Consider the following 14,951-nt stretch of genomic DNA (forward strand, 5'->3'; position numbering starts at 1 on the left):
GGCTCCAAAAGAGTTCGTGTGTTTAAGAAGCCTAGTGGCTGGTCAGTAATTTCATTCTCAAAGGAATAACAAGCCAGTTTTGCATTGTTTTCAGTAGTGAACAAGTAATCAAAGTAGGTGGAAAGGATGAGAAATGAGACTGATAAGTGAACATGAACTACTGAACACCCAGATTAGTTTTCACAGAATGACACCACCCTTATCTTGTTACACATTAAGAAGCTTGCAGCTGATCTTGGGTGCAATGAGGAATCCACATATGTATTTCTGACACATTTTTTTTTCCTTACTTAAAAAAATCATTACCACATTCTTCTTACATGCTATCCTTATATCTGTTTACCTGGTGAATGCATTTCACAACACCTTTAGCACCATTTCAGTGAAGTGCTAGCAGAAGTTTGGAAATGGTGATGATGTTTTTTTTTACCCCAAATGATAATTCAGAGAAAGAGGATTAAGTTTTGCTATTACCATATATTGTCAATTTTCTCTTACATCCATCATCATCCAGTGCTGTATGTGCTTGTAGAAACTGATGCCATATGGCTCTGTGCTAATGAAGTAGAAGTAGAAACAAATGGTCCCATGGTACCTCCCACTACGGGAACTGGCTTATTGCTGTATGAAGGAATAAGCAACCAGATCTCTGCAGTGGGAACAGCATAAAACTTAATGCATCTGCAACTGTCGTGGAGAATAGCACTGGCAGAACTGAAACTGATCTATGCAGCAACGCTGTTAGAGCAGCTTCAAAACCATCATAAGACCTAATAACAATTTGGACTTCTGTGTAGCATTGAGAGGAGTTCAGGCAAAATGAAGGCTACCAAGAAAGCTGAGATCATCAACAGTGACAATTAAGAAAAGTTGGCTTTGTTAACATTTAAGAGTTGCCTTTAAGAAAAGGGTATAGCATATTCTGAAGTTCTTGTTTCTTGTTTGAGTAACACCTCCTTTTATGTCCAGTGTCATTTGCAAAGCTTCACTTCCATAGGGAATTTTCAGGTTCAGAATGCATTACTTCTGTGCAAGACTTGTCTTTGTTCACTATTCAGTACGTGTGACGTAGTTTTGAGAGCAGTTTTAGCAGTTCAGAAACACAAAATTCTGTGCTTTGACTGAATCCTTTCTTCTCTCTCCATCCTTTCATACCGTGTGACACTCAGTCACGCATTCAGAGCTTGTAATTAAATACAGAGGTGAGCACACATAAACAGTTAGAGCTTGTAATTAAATACAGAGGTGAGCACACACAAACAGTTGTTCTAATTCCTATTTTGCCATTTCATTCTTCTGTGAAAAGGAAGGTAAAGAGTCTTAATTTTCCTGTCTGTACAAACTGATCTGTCCTCTCTGCAACACCTGTCAATTTCAGCGCTGTAAATTAAGCCTGTTTAATGGAGATGTCTTCTGCTTGTCTAGTAGTGATGGAAAGCTGAATTTATTTGATTTATCTGAAAGAGGAAACAGGAATTGCCATTGAAATTATGCTTTGTTTATTTTTTTTCCCAGATGTAATGCAACACACAGCAGTTCACAAGAAACATAATGGGAAAAGTCCTGTTGCCAAGTAGGTACTAAGATGTAATGTGACCATGCTACAGTTTGAACTTCATTTGTTAGTGCTTTGAGACTTTCCTTCTAGGTGAAAGCTTGCTCAGGAGATTTCTGTTCGCTTGGGGTGGAGGGTGATTTTTATTTTTTGTTATTTGAAGAGCCATTATTAACTTAATCTGTATTAGAAAAGTATTTCAGAAGAGCCTATTTCTAAATCTGTGGGTCCAGGTCATTTGGAACTCTTCTTTGCCAGATTTTGTGACTCTTCCTTACCTGAGTTGATGTTTTGATTTGTGTTTAGAACATGAACTGCATGTATTTTTCCCTTGTGCACACACACCCACTGTGAGAATGCACTGAACATTCCCAGTGCTGTTGATTGTGAGCTTTTCTTCAGCAGCTTCAGAGCTCACCATACAGGAGAAGGTAGAAGATGGTCCATTCTTTTCCGTGATTAATAGTAAAAGTGTGGCTGCCTTACTGGTTTACACCTATTTTAGGTGGAAGCACTTCTTGACTGTATTACTGTAGTTTCTATATGCTTTCAGGTAGAAGATGTAGCTCAAATTCACCCACTCACGTGTTTTAAACAGAAACTTTGGATGGGTTTGCACATTGTTGTGAAATACTTCAGCTATTATTAAGAGGGAAGAAATATACAAATGTTATTGTGGTTTACAGTTTTGTTCTGTGGAGTTTTATCTGTGAAATGTGTATCTCATTGCGGGGGAAGTTACCTGGGATTATAGTAATTAGAATAATAACACAGAACAAAGCAATGTTGGTTATGGTTTACAGATCTTTAACAGACAGTCTTGATGTGAAATTACCAATTGGGCAATTTAGTACATCTTTTAAGTAGTTTGAGCACTATTTCCTGAGGTATTAGCTGTGTAGCTACTGGAACTTGAGCATGTCTTATGCTTTGGAGTGAGATAGTATAGTATCATAGTATCAGTCAGGGTTGGAAGGGACGACAAGGATCATCTAGTTCCAACCCCCCTGCCATGGGCAGGGACACCCCACACTAGAGCAGGCTGGCCAGAGCCTCGTCCAGACTGGTCTTAAACACCTCCAGGGACGGGGCCTCGACCACCTCCCTGGACAACCCATTCCAGGGTCTCACCACTCTCATGGTGAAGAACTTCCTCCTCACCTCCAGCCTGAATCTCCCCACCTCCAGCTTCATTTCATTCCCCCTAGTCCTATCACTACCTGAGATCCTGAGAAGTCCCTCCCCAGCCTTCCTGTAGGCCCCCTTCAGATACTGGAAGGCCACAATTAGGTCACCTTGGAGCCTTCTCTTCTGCAGACTGAACAGCCCCAACTCCTTCAGTCTGCCCTCATAGGAGAGGTGCTCCAGCCCTCTGATCATCCTTGTGGCCCTTCTCTGGACACATTCCAGCACCTCCAGATCCCTCTTGTAATAGGGGCTCCAGAACTGGAGGCAGTACTCCAGGTGGGGTCTCCCCAGAGCTGAGTGGATCACCTCCCTCGACCTGCTAGCCACACTTCTGATGCAGCCCAGGATCTGATTGGCTTTGCGGGCTGCAAGTGCACACTGAGAGCTCCTGTTGAGCTTCTCCTCCGCCAGCACCCCTAAGTCTCTCTCCTCAGGGCTACTTTCCAGCCAGTCACTGCCCAGCCTGGATTTGTGCCTGGGATTGCCTCGACCCAGATGCAGGACCCTGCACTTGCTCTTATTGAACTTCATGAGGTTGGCTTGTGCCCACCTCTCCAGCCTGTCAAGGTCCCTCTGGATGGCCTCCCTTCCCTCCAGCGTGTCTGCTGCATCACACAGCTTGGTGTCATCAGCAAACTTGCTGAGGGTGCACTCAATGCCACTGTCCATGTCACCCACAAAGATGTTGAATAAGACAGGTCCCAGGACTGATCCCTGAGGGACTCCGCTTGTCCCTGGCCTCCACTGGGACATGGAGTCATTGACAGCCACTCTTTGGGTGTGGCCATCAAGCCAGTTCCTTATCCATCTAGTGGTCCACCCATCAAACCCATGTGTCACCAGCCTGGAGACCCTGATGTGGTGCGGGACAGTGTACTTCTGCCATCATGGGAACTGAGTAGCATTTCATATTGCAGTAACCTTCTTGAAGCAGCTTGCCAATAGCCCTAAAGTCAATTCCATTTCAATTATCAGCATGATATTTTGATTACATTTTAAAGACTTACCCACTTGTCATTCAGTCAGTCATGGGGCATGGGTTTGTGTAAAATATGGAAAGTTTATAGGTCCATGTGTCCTACTAACTCTGTCAGAACCCTGACAGTTTTTTCAGTACTCTTTGCTGACCAGCGCTCTCAGGTCTACTAGTTAAATATTGCTTCTCACCAACTACTGTTGAAAGAAGCTTCATTGGGAAGCATTTTCAGGTTCACAGTAAATACCAAATGCAGCTCCACTTCCCCAGCACTTCTCAAAACCAGAAATCCTGAAGGTAAAAATGCAAAGCAAGATGACTCTTTTGGCATTCAAACGAATACAGCTGCGGTACGATCGGCAAGTAGCTGTGCGCTCCTACAAGATCTTGGGAATTCAGAACTAGAGATAACAAAGTAATTCCAGCTCTGTAATTAACAATAATGAAAAAAGATGATGAATTCAGAGCACATTTCTGTTTGGAAAATTTCCCCCTGTCTGCTATGAAAAGGGCAAACAAAAAGACTTTGTGTGCAGAATACCAGTGAAAACTCCTGCCTCAAGTACTGCTCTCCACAAATTTCTGGTGTTCTGAATTTTGTGTGAAATTATAGTAGATGAATGAAAAAGGATGTCCATTTATGTTCAGCTCATTAGTGTAACTTTACAGTGCAAGAGCGTCCTGTAATTACTACTTCTGCATCTCTTAAAAATTTCTGGGGTTTTCTGAAAGCAAAATACTGTGGTTTCCCAACACAATGTGAGTTTGTTCACATCAGCATAACTTCTGTTTTTTCCTTTCAGCAGCACTAGCAGTGCAAAATGTTCTTCACTGGATAGCCTTAACATACAGCACTCTGAACAAAATGGGGTCATGGACTGGAGAAGAAAAAGCTGTATGGTCCAGCAGCACCCAGAGCACTGTACCAACCTCCTCGACCAGGTGTGTTGCTAGTTTTTCAATTTAAAGCAGAATTCTGAGACACTTGAGAAAGCTGCCCACTACACATGGTTAGATAGAGCTTCCAAAGATAAAGAGCACTGCTAAAAGTGTACAAATAACTGTCAGAGTTCAAGTTGCTACTGACTTACCTTGATCGGTGTCGTAGTTGAGAGCAAGACAGATGCTCTTTTGCCTCTTCCAAAAGGAGTAAAAGAAAAAAACCACACAAATGATTGGCTAGAATTGCAAAGTTTAAATAGAAATGCTATTCATAACTAAATACAACAGTACAAAGCACATAAAATACACAAGATCTATAGTCTAGGCTTAACACAGAACCCCATTAAGCCAAAGCTTCATATAAACCTCCCTTTACACCAGGCCAACAAACCCATCTCTTCATGCCCCCACCCCCCATACCTCTCTGCATGTCCCATACCAAACCAATGTGACGCAGCTAAAATGTGGCTTGGCAGCTCCAGGCCCCAGTTAGGCTGTGCCAGGCTTAATTGGCAGCATTTCCAAGGCCGACACCAGGCTCCCTGCAAGAGGTAACTACCTGTGTGTCCTTCCTGGGAGGAGAGTGGGAGGAAGAAAGTGAAGAAAACTGTGCAGCCATTTTTATTGAGATGCAAGACTTATGGGAATGAAGTATACTTCCTGGTCCACCTCCTGGACACTCTGGGCCTCCTGGAGGTCTGTAACTTTGTAGTACTTAAGGCACCAAGCCCCTAAAACCGTCACAATAAGAGAAACTGTCATAGTCACCACAGTCTCATAGTTGTATATTTTGGTTATGAATTTGTAAATAAAATTTCCCAGTAGGATATCAGTAATCAGAGAAGTCTAATGTTCAGTTTCTAATCAAACAGTTTGTTCCTGTAACATACTGTCATGAGACAGAATTTCAGAACTGAGGAATTTCTGTGTTATTGCAAGAACTAGAAGCTGTATTAACAATGGAACTGTATTAATGGTATAGGAGGGGGAACAGGTTAAGCATATTCTTTCTGTCTTACCTGCATTATCCAAGTAACTTAAGTATTTGTTGAGAAAAGCTAACAGCTAGATGCATGTACACTTCTGGTGAGCTTTCTGTCTCTTCAAGTGCTCAGTTTTAGTGTAGGAATAGTTGAGAAGAATAATTATAAGCAAAATAATTTCTGAGACTGGGAGGAGGAAGATTGCTTAGTGCCTACCTCTGGAAACCCTTCAGTGTTAGAATTGCTCAGTATTGCTCTTACTCTGCATGCAAAATTTGGCTAGTGATTATTTTATGGGGAACAGCAGGCCAAACAAAACCAGTTTCCTTGTTTCACAGCACAGGGTAAGGAATTGAGATTTGCTTCTGAAGATGAAGTGGTAGATGGCATCAAAGCTTAAAATATTGCAAGCTTAAGGCAAGAAAACGATTAATGTTCTAAAGCAGAGGAGAAGCTACTTCCTGTCTAAAAGATGTCCAAATACAGTGTATTTGGGCAGATTATGTCTGAGTTTTTATGAATTATACCCCTTTGCCAAATATAAGATATTACTAGCAGCTAGTAATAGTAATAAGGAGTTATTACAGAAGCTATGGGATTTTTCTTATGTGCTGCTGGGTGGAATTACAGAGTTTAGTTTAGCAGCAACCTCCAGTTTAAGGCTGGATACTGCTTTGCCACTCTGTCAAAATTATTTGCCATGTATGCTTCCCACCACACAAGCATCAAATAATTCCACTTAAATCAATACATTTGTAGTCCCTTAAGACTTGTGATTAGCCTTTTTAGCTGGTATGTGATGAAACACCTTTATTTTTTATCCTCAATGGGAAAGACAGCACACAAACAATAATTTGAGTGCTACCTTAAGACTACTTGCAAGCAGTAATTTGCTGGCTGTTTTGCTGATAGTGGCATCAACACAAGACAAAGTGCATTACTCTAAAGGCCTTGATGCAGTGTATAAGCAGTTGTTTGTATGGTGATAGCACCTGTGTGAGTGCACTGTGATGGACTCTCAGACCTATAACCTAGATGAGGTTTTTGGTGATACAAATTCTGTTTAACTGGTGTCTTGGTATTTTCTGTCTAGCATGCAGGAGAAAAACGAAGTCTGTCTACAGTAAACAAGAAGAAAGGAAAACCACAGCTGGAAAAGTAGGTTTCCGATGTAACCAGTAATCCAGAAACAGTGTGATGCATTCAGTGGTAAACTGTCTACAATTGATTAGCTGCTTTATTTTGCTGTTGTGATACAGGAGTGGGGTGTAGTGTAAAGCCAGTCTATGTAAAAATCCTTATTTTATCTCCTGAAGTGACTTGAAAAATAGAAAAATTGTGTGCATTAATTTCTCAGCATTTACCAAGAAGATGGAGTGGAAATAGATCCTTCACCCATACTGAATTGCCAGTTTTCCCATTATTTGAAAGTTAAAAGGTGTAAAGTGGCTTTCCAGTACCTGAAAGGGGCCTACAAGCAAGCAGGGAAGGGACTTTTTGCAAGGGCTTATAGTAACAGGATGAGAGGGAATGGATTGAAAGTTGAGGATATAATAGATTACATATGGGGAAGAAATTCTTTACAGTAAGGGTGGTGAGACACTGGAACAGATTGCCCAGGGAGGTGGTGAATGCCCTCTCCCTGGAGAGGTTCAAGGCCAGGTTGGATAAGGCCTTGAACAACATGGTCTAATGGAAGGTGTCCCTGCCCGTGGCAGGGGGGTTGGAACTAGATGATTTTTAAGGTCCCTTCCAACCTAAACCAATTCTATGAATCTCTGAAAGCTGTCCAGAAAACACTGCAAATCAAAATAAGCATTACAGAGTGGGTGGTAACTTGTTGACATGTTTTATCGTAGGCTACACAAACCTGTACTGTGAGGAAGCAAAAACATTTCCACCTTACCTAATGCTCTGCCCCTTTCCAAGTTGAGTTTTTGTGGTTTTGTTACTCTGTAGATAGATACTACAGAGTAGCTGCCTGGTGTAACACTGCTTTACACACACCAGTTTTCAAAGATGTTGCGCCAGTTCTTTTTTTTTCAGACCTGTATTCGTAGTGTTCAGTAACACTGCTTGCAGTTAAAGTCCTACTGTATATTGCGCTAAGAGCCTTTGCCTACTTGCTATTATCTGCATTTCTTGTTTCATCTACTAAATAATGTGTTTCTGCCCTGGAGTCACTGCCTGAGTTTACACTGGCATTTTATGTTCGTTCATTGCTGGCTATTTGTGCCCATGCATCTGAAAACAAACAAACAGAACACAACAAAACTCTGAAAATTACTTAAACAGGGAGAAAGGAAAGAAAACTGACTGCCGGTTGAACAACAGGACTAACGGAGTTAGAGTTGCGGCATCACAGCACATCCATACAGGAACAGGAAAAGGTAAGGTGGCTTTTCCCAGGCTGTCTCTGAGAAACAGCCTGGCTGTCTCTGAGAAACAGCCTTTCCAGCTTTGTGTGCTGTAAAGGGGATCTCACAAGCCTGAAATCTGTTTTGGTGCAAGTCAGCATGTTGGCTGCCTACTCTGTGCTTTGACTTGCTGTGTTGAACATGCTAGACACTATGCAACTGCTTAGGGTATGTCTCTTTCCATGTATGACTGGAAAAATAGTAGTAAAGTCTCCATAAGTTGTTTTATGTGAAGTATCAGTGGCAGAAATGGCTATGTTGGGCTACTTCTATATGAAATTTAGTAGTCTGTGTGGAGGCTCAACATCTTGTCCTCAGTATTCTCTCAGCATCTTGCTACTTACTTCAGCTGTTGTGGAATGGCCCTTGAGGAACCTGTATAAAAACCCTCTGGGGCAAACCCCTGATGAACTGTAGTGTGTCAACTAAAAGAAGTGACTGCTGAGCTACAACACAAAACTCTGTGTGCTGCTCTAATGGGGTTTTCAAGTCTGGGTAATCCAACAGCATCAAGCGTCTAGAGGCCAAAGCCTCTCTACGTCAGTCAGTTGTAAGACAAAATTATACTAATGTTCCTTTAGTAAATCGTGTCTTCAAGCTTTATTACAGATTTCTGAAGGGCTGTGTTACACTTTGAGCCTGCCATCTTGATGTTTTCTAAGCTCAAAATACCAGTTGTGACCTCACCTCTCTTACTTCATATGACAAACTTGACAAAGAGTTTGCCTTTTCCTACACCACCTGATTGGCAGAAGTGTTGAAAGGACTTTTACAGAGTTCCTTGTGAATCTCTGCCTAACTTTGCATATCCAGGCTTGGCTTTAAATGCTCTCTTTTGAATCTGAAACTTTCAACTGCATCATCTATTCTTCCCTTTTTTCCCCCCTCCCTATTTGTAGCTTTTCTGAGGCATCAATGAAACTTGTCCCTTTGATAGTTCTGTGCCTAGCACTTCAGACTCTTGCTTTCAGTGATGTGAGGTTGACACTGTTGCTCCACATTATATTAGCTATTCAAAATGCTTGTTAAAGCAGTTTGACCAGTTACAGATTTAATCCAAGAAGTTCTTTCTAGAATTGAAGCATTGAGGTAGCTTTCTGATGACTTATCCCAACCTGCTAAACTTCCAGTAGCAATAATAAACAAATTAATAATAAAGTAAGACTTTGTTGCAGTTAATGAAATAAATAGTTGTGTTCTCATTTTTGTCAAAGAGCTTTGCCAACTGAGGGGTTAGGATTTCCTTGAAGGTAATGTCTGGCACACATTCTAAGAGGGTGCATTTGTCTTGCTCTGTCACCTCTCAGGCTGAACTTGAAAGCCAGAGATTTACTAGCTACCTAGATTGACTTCACTAATAGGAGCTATAAACCTACCTTGAAAACTGATTCTCAGCAAATGAGTTTCCCATGATCCCATTCAGAAAAACAATTTTACACTGTTTTAGTTCACCTCTTTTTCTTTCAAGAGGTTTTGTTGATGCAGTTGGCTTAAAGGCTATTTTGAAAGAGTTAATTGTAAGGAGGTGCCTTGTTCTGATGTTGCCCACTGAGTTGGCTTTCTGCCTTTGCTGGTGTGAGCAAGGAGTACTGCATCAGAGTCACATAGTTTATAAAGGGTGATCATTCTTTTCATTATGCATAAAACCCATTTTTCAGTGTCACCTTCTTAAACACTAAGGATTCCATCATTGCATATTCAGGGACAGGACCAGTCCTGAATGCTGAGAGTGGGAATGTTGGGAACACAGGGGACAGATGGAAATAAGTAGGAACAAACCGAAGTGAACTAGTATGAGATGTGAGCAAACTGAACTAACCTCACTTTCATGTGCTGAGATTGAAAATAAAACTGCCAATTTTTGTTTTCAGATCTGAGTTTGGACACTGGATCTGGTCATGATACCTGTGGAGAAACATCATCTGAAAGTTACAGTTCTCCTTCTAGTCCACGACATGACGGAAGGGAAAGCTTTGATAGTGAAGAAGAAAAAGACCGAGGTTGTATTTATGGAGAGTGTGCATGAACAGTTTTATCCTTAGACTTATATTTTTCTTGTATTAACTTGAATTAGTTGCATTAGCTGCTTTTCTTTCTGAACTGGCCACAGAACACGTTTTGCTTTGTGGGGTCTATTACTGGACAGTTGAAAGCTTCTAGCAGGACTGTTTAAATATCACTTAGATGACTACATTATGTAACAATTTTCTGACCTCGGTGGCCTAGCTCTCCTGAGAAATTTCAGCGGTACAGAATGGGGAAGGAAACCTTTGTCATAAAATGAGCTAGTTTGATCCTGGATTATGTGGCATGTCTGAGAGGACCTTCTTTTTGTATCGAGAGTTTTATTTGCCACTCCTTCCACATCTGAGGAAGCTCTGTAATGTCTTCCTACATGGATGCAAATTCCTAATTCGGTCTGTGTCCTGCTCTTCACCTTTGCAGATGTGCGCAAGTCAAAGACACAGAGCTAGTTGGGCAGTTTGATACAGGCAAGTGATGGAGGTTGACCTAGCTTGATCAGGAAGAATGAAAATAATTTCCAAGTTGTTACAATTCAGGAAGACATAACTGTCAGTTATGTCATCAAACTTAGGAGGTTTTATATGGATAAATGAGTCCAGAGCATGACACCGTGTTGTTTCAGACTCGTTCTTCTGACTGACAAATACATTTGTCTCCACAGACACAGACAGCAATTCTGAGGACTCCGGGAATCAAAACACAACCAGGTTTACAGGCTACAGTGCTGTCAGTTCATCAGATCTGAACAAATCATCTGCTCAGATCTCTTCAGTGAATAATGAAAATGGAAGCCTTTCAGAAGATCCTTTGAATACAAAGTTTCAACATATTTCCTTCATGCCTGCCTTACACTGTGTGATGCACAACGCTGCCCAAAAGCCTGAAGCGGTTGTCCCACCACCCATCTCTGCAGATGGTAAAACAATGGGAATGCTTGTTACCACACCTGTTGCTGTCTCACCAGTGAGAGAGTCTGCAAATTCACCTCCCGGTGGAATGGGCCCAGTGACCTCTGGTGAACCTGAGAAACGCCTCGAGCTGATGGCTTCCCCTTTGCCAGTCCCATCCACTTTCCTTCCACATTCTGTCCAGCCTGGTAGCCCTGCTTTGCATTTGGCAATACATAGATTGAAAATGCCCTCTCCGCAGGGATCATCAGAAAGTTGCACAGTTAATGGACCCCAGCAGCCGACAGGAAACTTAAGTATTGGATCACCAAATACTGCCTTTATCCCAGTCCACAATCCAGGTAGTTTCCCAGGATCCCCAGTTCCTACTTCAGATCCCATCACAAAACCTGCATCCCAGGTGGTAGGACTGAATCAAATGGTGCCTCATATTGAGGGAAACCCAGGAGCAATCCCTCAGCCTACCAATCTAAAGGTAGTTCTTCCAGCAGCTGGTCTTTCCACAGCAGCACCGCCACCTCCACCAGCTTCATATGCTTTGCCAGGCAGTCCTCATGCTACCAGTGTGTTGCCCAACCAGAATACAAATGTGCTAAACACTGTAGCGACATCCTCACCACCTCAGTCAGCTGGTTTAGGTGTTGGTCAGGTCCAGTCCACTGTTCCTCCTGCAATACCTACCCATACACCAGGTCCTGCCCCTAGCCCAAGCCCAGCTTTAACACACAGCACTGCACAGAGCGACAGCACATCTTACATAAATGCTGTTGGAAATAATAACACTAACGGGACAATGTTACCTCCGCAGCAGTTGGGATCTGGTCCTTGTGGCTCTTGTGGACGTAGATGTAGCTGTGGGACCAATGGAAGCCTTCAAATTAATAGCTATTTTTATCATAACCCACTTCATGGACAAGTCTACAGAGTTCCATCTTTCTTCACTCTGCCATCCCTTTGCAATGGCAGCTACCTCAATCAAGCACATCAAAGCAATGGAACACAACTTCCTTTCTTCCTGCCTCAGTCTCCATATGCAAATGGGCTTATGCATGACCCAGTGATGGGGAGCCAAGCCAACTATGGTATGCAGCAGATGGCAGGATTTGGGAGGTTCTATCCTGTATATCCAGCACCTAACGTAGTTGCCAACACAAATGGGTCAGGACCCAAGAAGAATGGGAACATTTCGTGTTACAATTGTGGTGTAAGTGGACACTATGCGCAGGACTGTAAGCAGTCATCCATGGAGGCCAGTCAACAAGGTAATCATGATAACTCCCAGCGGACTTGCTTTGGAGTTTAGCAGTTTCTCTTTACCTTTCTGAATGTGCTGTTTCTGGTCTTGCAGAAAGGTGTGCGTGCGTGTGTATGTTTTGTGTAAATGGTTGTGCACTAGTGACCCGCTCTAAAAACTGCAAAAATCTTCTCTCTGCCTGAAAATGTTGTAGAACAGTGCAAGGGAACGGGGTTCACAGCCTGAAGTTGCAAATGGGTATGATTTGGAGCTGGAAAGTCAAGCTATTATCCATCTTAAAACTGTCATTCTTTTTTCACTGGTTTGGTTTTGGCGTTACGTTGAGACTTGCATGTTGTTTCAATTTTTCCATTCGTGTTCAGTGTTGTTTTGGAGAGAACTCAGTGGCAAAAAGTGAAAGATACCCAATTGCTGTCTAGGGTAGGAACTTGAATTCTTCAAACCTCTGTGAGAATTTAAAATAACTAGCAGACTGGCCACTTGATAATTTACCATTTCTGAAGCTAACCTTTGTACAATCAGCCATCCTTCTGTGCCGCATCATGCAATACATAATGAAACATGCTTTAACTTGTCAGAGAAGTTGCAGCAAAAAGGCAGGAACCAATTGGAAGTGAAAATCGAAGGAATGGCTTTGAGTCTTGTAAGCCATTTCTCTGTCCATCCAGAAGAATGGGGAAAACCATGTTTGCATAGGGCATAAACTATTTTAGATGCTTGGCCTATGCCCATTCTGACTTTACATGTTTGGCTGGACTGGAACAGGAAAGATGAACATTGATGGAGGTCTTTTTTCCTTTGCATTGTTCCAGTAAGGGTGAGGTTCTGTATCTGCAGGCTAGATCCTATTTTGAAATGACATTTTTAGCAAGGAGATGGGCAAAAAAAAAAAAAGGCATAAAATCTTAGGACCTACTTTTAAAGGACTGGAAGGTGATAGTGGCTTTTGAAGAGCATGTCCATTTTGAATACCTTGTAGTGGTTTTGTAATCCATTTTAATTGTGAGCAGTGACTTAGTAGTTCTCTTTCCTGTTTTAGGCACTTACAGACTGAGATACGCACCTCCCCCTCCCCCTTCCAATGATACCTTGGATTCTGCAGACTGAAACAAGTAAACATTGCCTACTTAAACTGAAGCTTGGGGAATTGGGGGAAGGTGTGTGTGGGAGGGGGTGGGTTGGTCTTGTGTTTTGGGACATTCCCGGTTTTATATTCTTTTGGAATTTTTCATTGTTTTTGCACCTCTGTTCCATACAAAAGAAGAAAGCTGAGTCCCTGGTTTCCTCCTGGTTCTGCAAAAAGCTTGTGTAGTGCATGTAATCCAAACATACAGCCAAGCAATCAGACAGAGCAGTCGAACCATGCTTTTGCACTGAAGACTTGAGACATGTGCAATGTTTACTACATTTTTTAAAAATAAAAAGTCCTCTCACCTCTGACATCACTGCTGGAGCAGCCATATGGTGAAAGAAGAAACTTGGTTATGTTCCCCACCACAATCTTCTTTTCTCCCTGTCCTCCTTATGCTGCTGTTTTATTTTCTTTCCCTGTTTGTCCACGTGGATTCATTGGACTTGCTTGACTGTTTAGCAGTTCGTACAGACCCTGCCCATACTCTAAATTAATGCTCATGAATTGAGGGGAGATGCTCAAACATCCTGTTAGGAGAGTCCAAAGGAACACACGACACTGTGTACTGTAACTGATAAAAGTACCTAGACACCGCTCTTGAGAGTCCCAGATAAATGAAAATACCTAGAGCAGGAAGGGGCTGAAACTATGTGGACTGGAACAGATTTAGAAAAAGGAATGAGCTGAAATTGACAGATTTTTTTTTCCTCCATTGTAGCTTTTTAGCCTGTATGTTCAGCAACCAAGGTGAAAAAAAACAATGGTATGAATGTTGTACTCAGTGTGTTTGCATTTGTAATGAAAGCTGATGGCATTTTTTCCTTTTTTAAAGCTACTCTACATCGTGTCAATACAGAATGAACATTACTTGATTGAATATTCTTTTATTTTTGGGGGGGGGTTGTTTTCCTGAACTATTACAGTGTTGCATTGTACTTAGAATGTAAATGTTTTCTTTCAAACTGAACAAAAGCTATGGTTTTTCTACGAAAATAGTCAGGTATTAGTATTAGAAACCTGTCTACCAAATAGCAAAGTCACTATTTTATAACACTTTACCACTATGCGTAAGTACGGTATAATGTGAAAGACTGAGCTGAGTGTTAAGATGGTATTAATCATGTCAGTATCATGAGTAAGTAAGTTTAATGCTGCTGTATTTTTTATTTTATTTTTCAAAGCCAATATATGTACTAAATTGCTTCCAGGTAATATTTGATTTCCTAAAGTGCACTGAGGTTATCTGGAAGACTGAGCGTATTTTTTGACTGCTGCATTCAACACCGACGAACAACTACCACTATATATCCATAGGGTTTGGCATTCCTCACAGTTCATGGCAGAAATATTTTTTGTTTGGTGTTTTTTTTCCCTTTTTTTTCTTTTGTTTTTTTTTCTTCCTCTTTTCTTTCTTTCTTAAAATCCAACCTGGTGTCCAGTAGAGAGATGAAATAAAATCAGTCTTTGGTTCAGCCGTCTAATAAATTGCTAAACAAACCAACAAACTTGAAGAAAAAGAAAAGCTTGATTACTGCATTTCTTCATAGGTAGCATTTATATTTATAGCACC

The 14,951-nt window shown here is 41.6% G+C and overlaps 1 protein-coding gene across 4 annotated transcripts in view; it reads left to right on the top strand.

Annotated features, from left to right (window-relative positions):
* ZCCHC2 (zinc finger CCHC-type containing 2) overlaps positions 1-14,951 on the top strand; it is a 48,191-nt gene that overhangs the window by 31,647 nt on the left and 1,593 nt on the right. For 2 of the 4 annotated variants that reach the window (XM_068161010.1, XM_068161012.1), the window contains 7 exons: positions 1,516-1,573; positions 4,523-4,661; positions 6,738-6,802; positions 7,940-8,034; positions 9,933-10,061; positions 10,748-12,256; positions 13,289-13,361. In XM_068161010.1, the coding sequence (XP_068017111.1) occupies positions 1,516-1,573; positions 4,523-4,661; positions 6,738-6,802; positions 7,940-8,034; positions 9,933-10,061; positions 10,748-12,256; positions 13,289-13,356 (2,063 nt within the window). In that variant the 3' untranslated portion in view covers positions 13,357-13,361. The remainder of the gene's footprint in view (positions 1-1,515; positions 1,574-4,522; positions 4,662-6,737; positions 6,803-7,939; positions 8,035-9,932; positions 10,062-10,747; positions 12,257-13,288; positions 13,362-14,951) is intronic. The other 2 variants (XM_068161011.1, XM_068161013.1) reach the window with 1 other exon arrangement.

The sequence above is a fragment of the Melanerpes formicivorus genome, unplaced genomic scaffold (genome assembly GCF_026170545.1).
Source record: "Melanerpes formicivorus ecotype bairdi unplaced genomic scaffold, bMelFor1.0.p_v2 SCAF_55, whole genome shotgun sequence".
Lineage (NCBI taxonomy): Eukaryota > Metazoa > Chordata > Aves > Piciformes > Picidae > Melanerpes > Melanerpes formicivorus.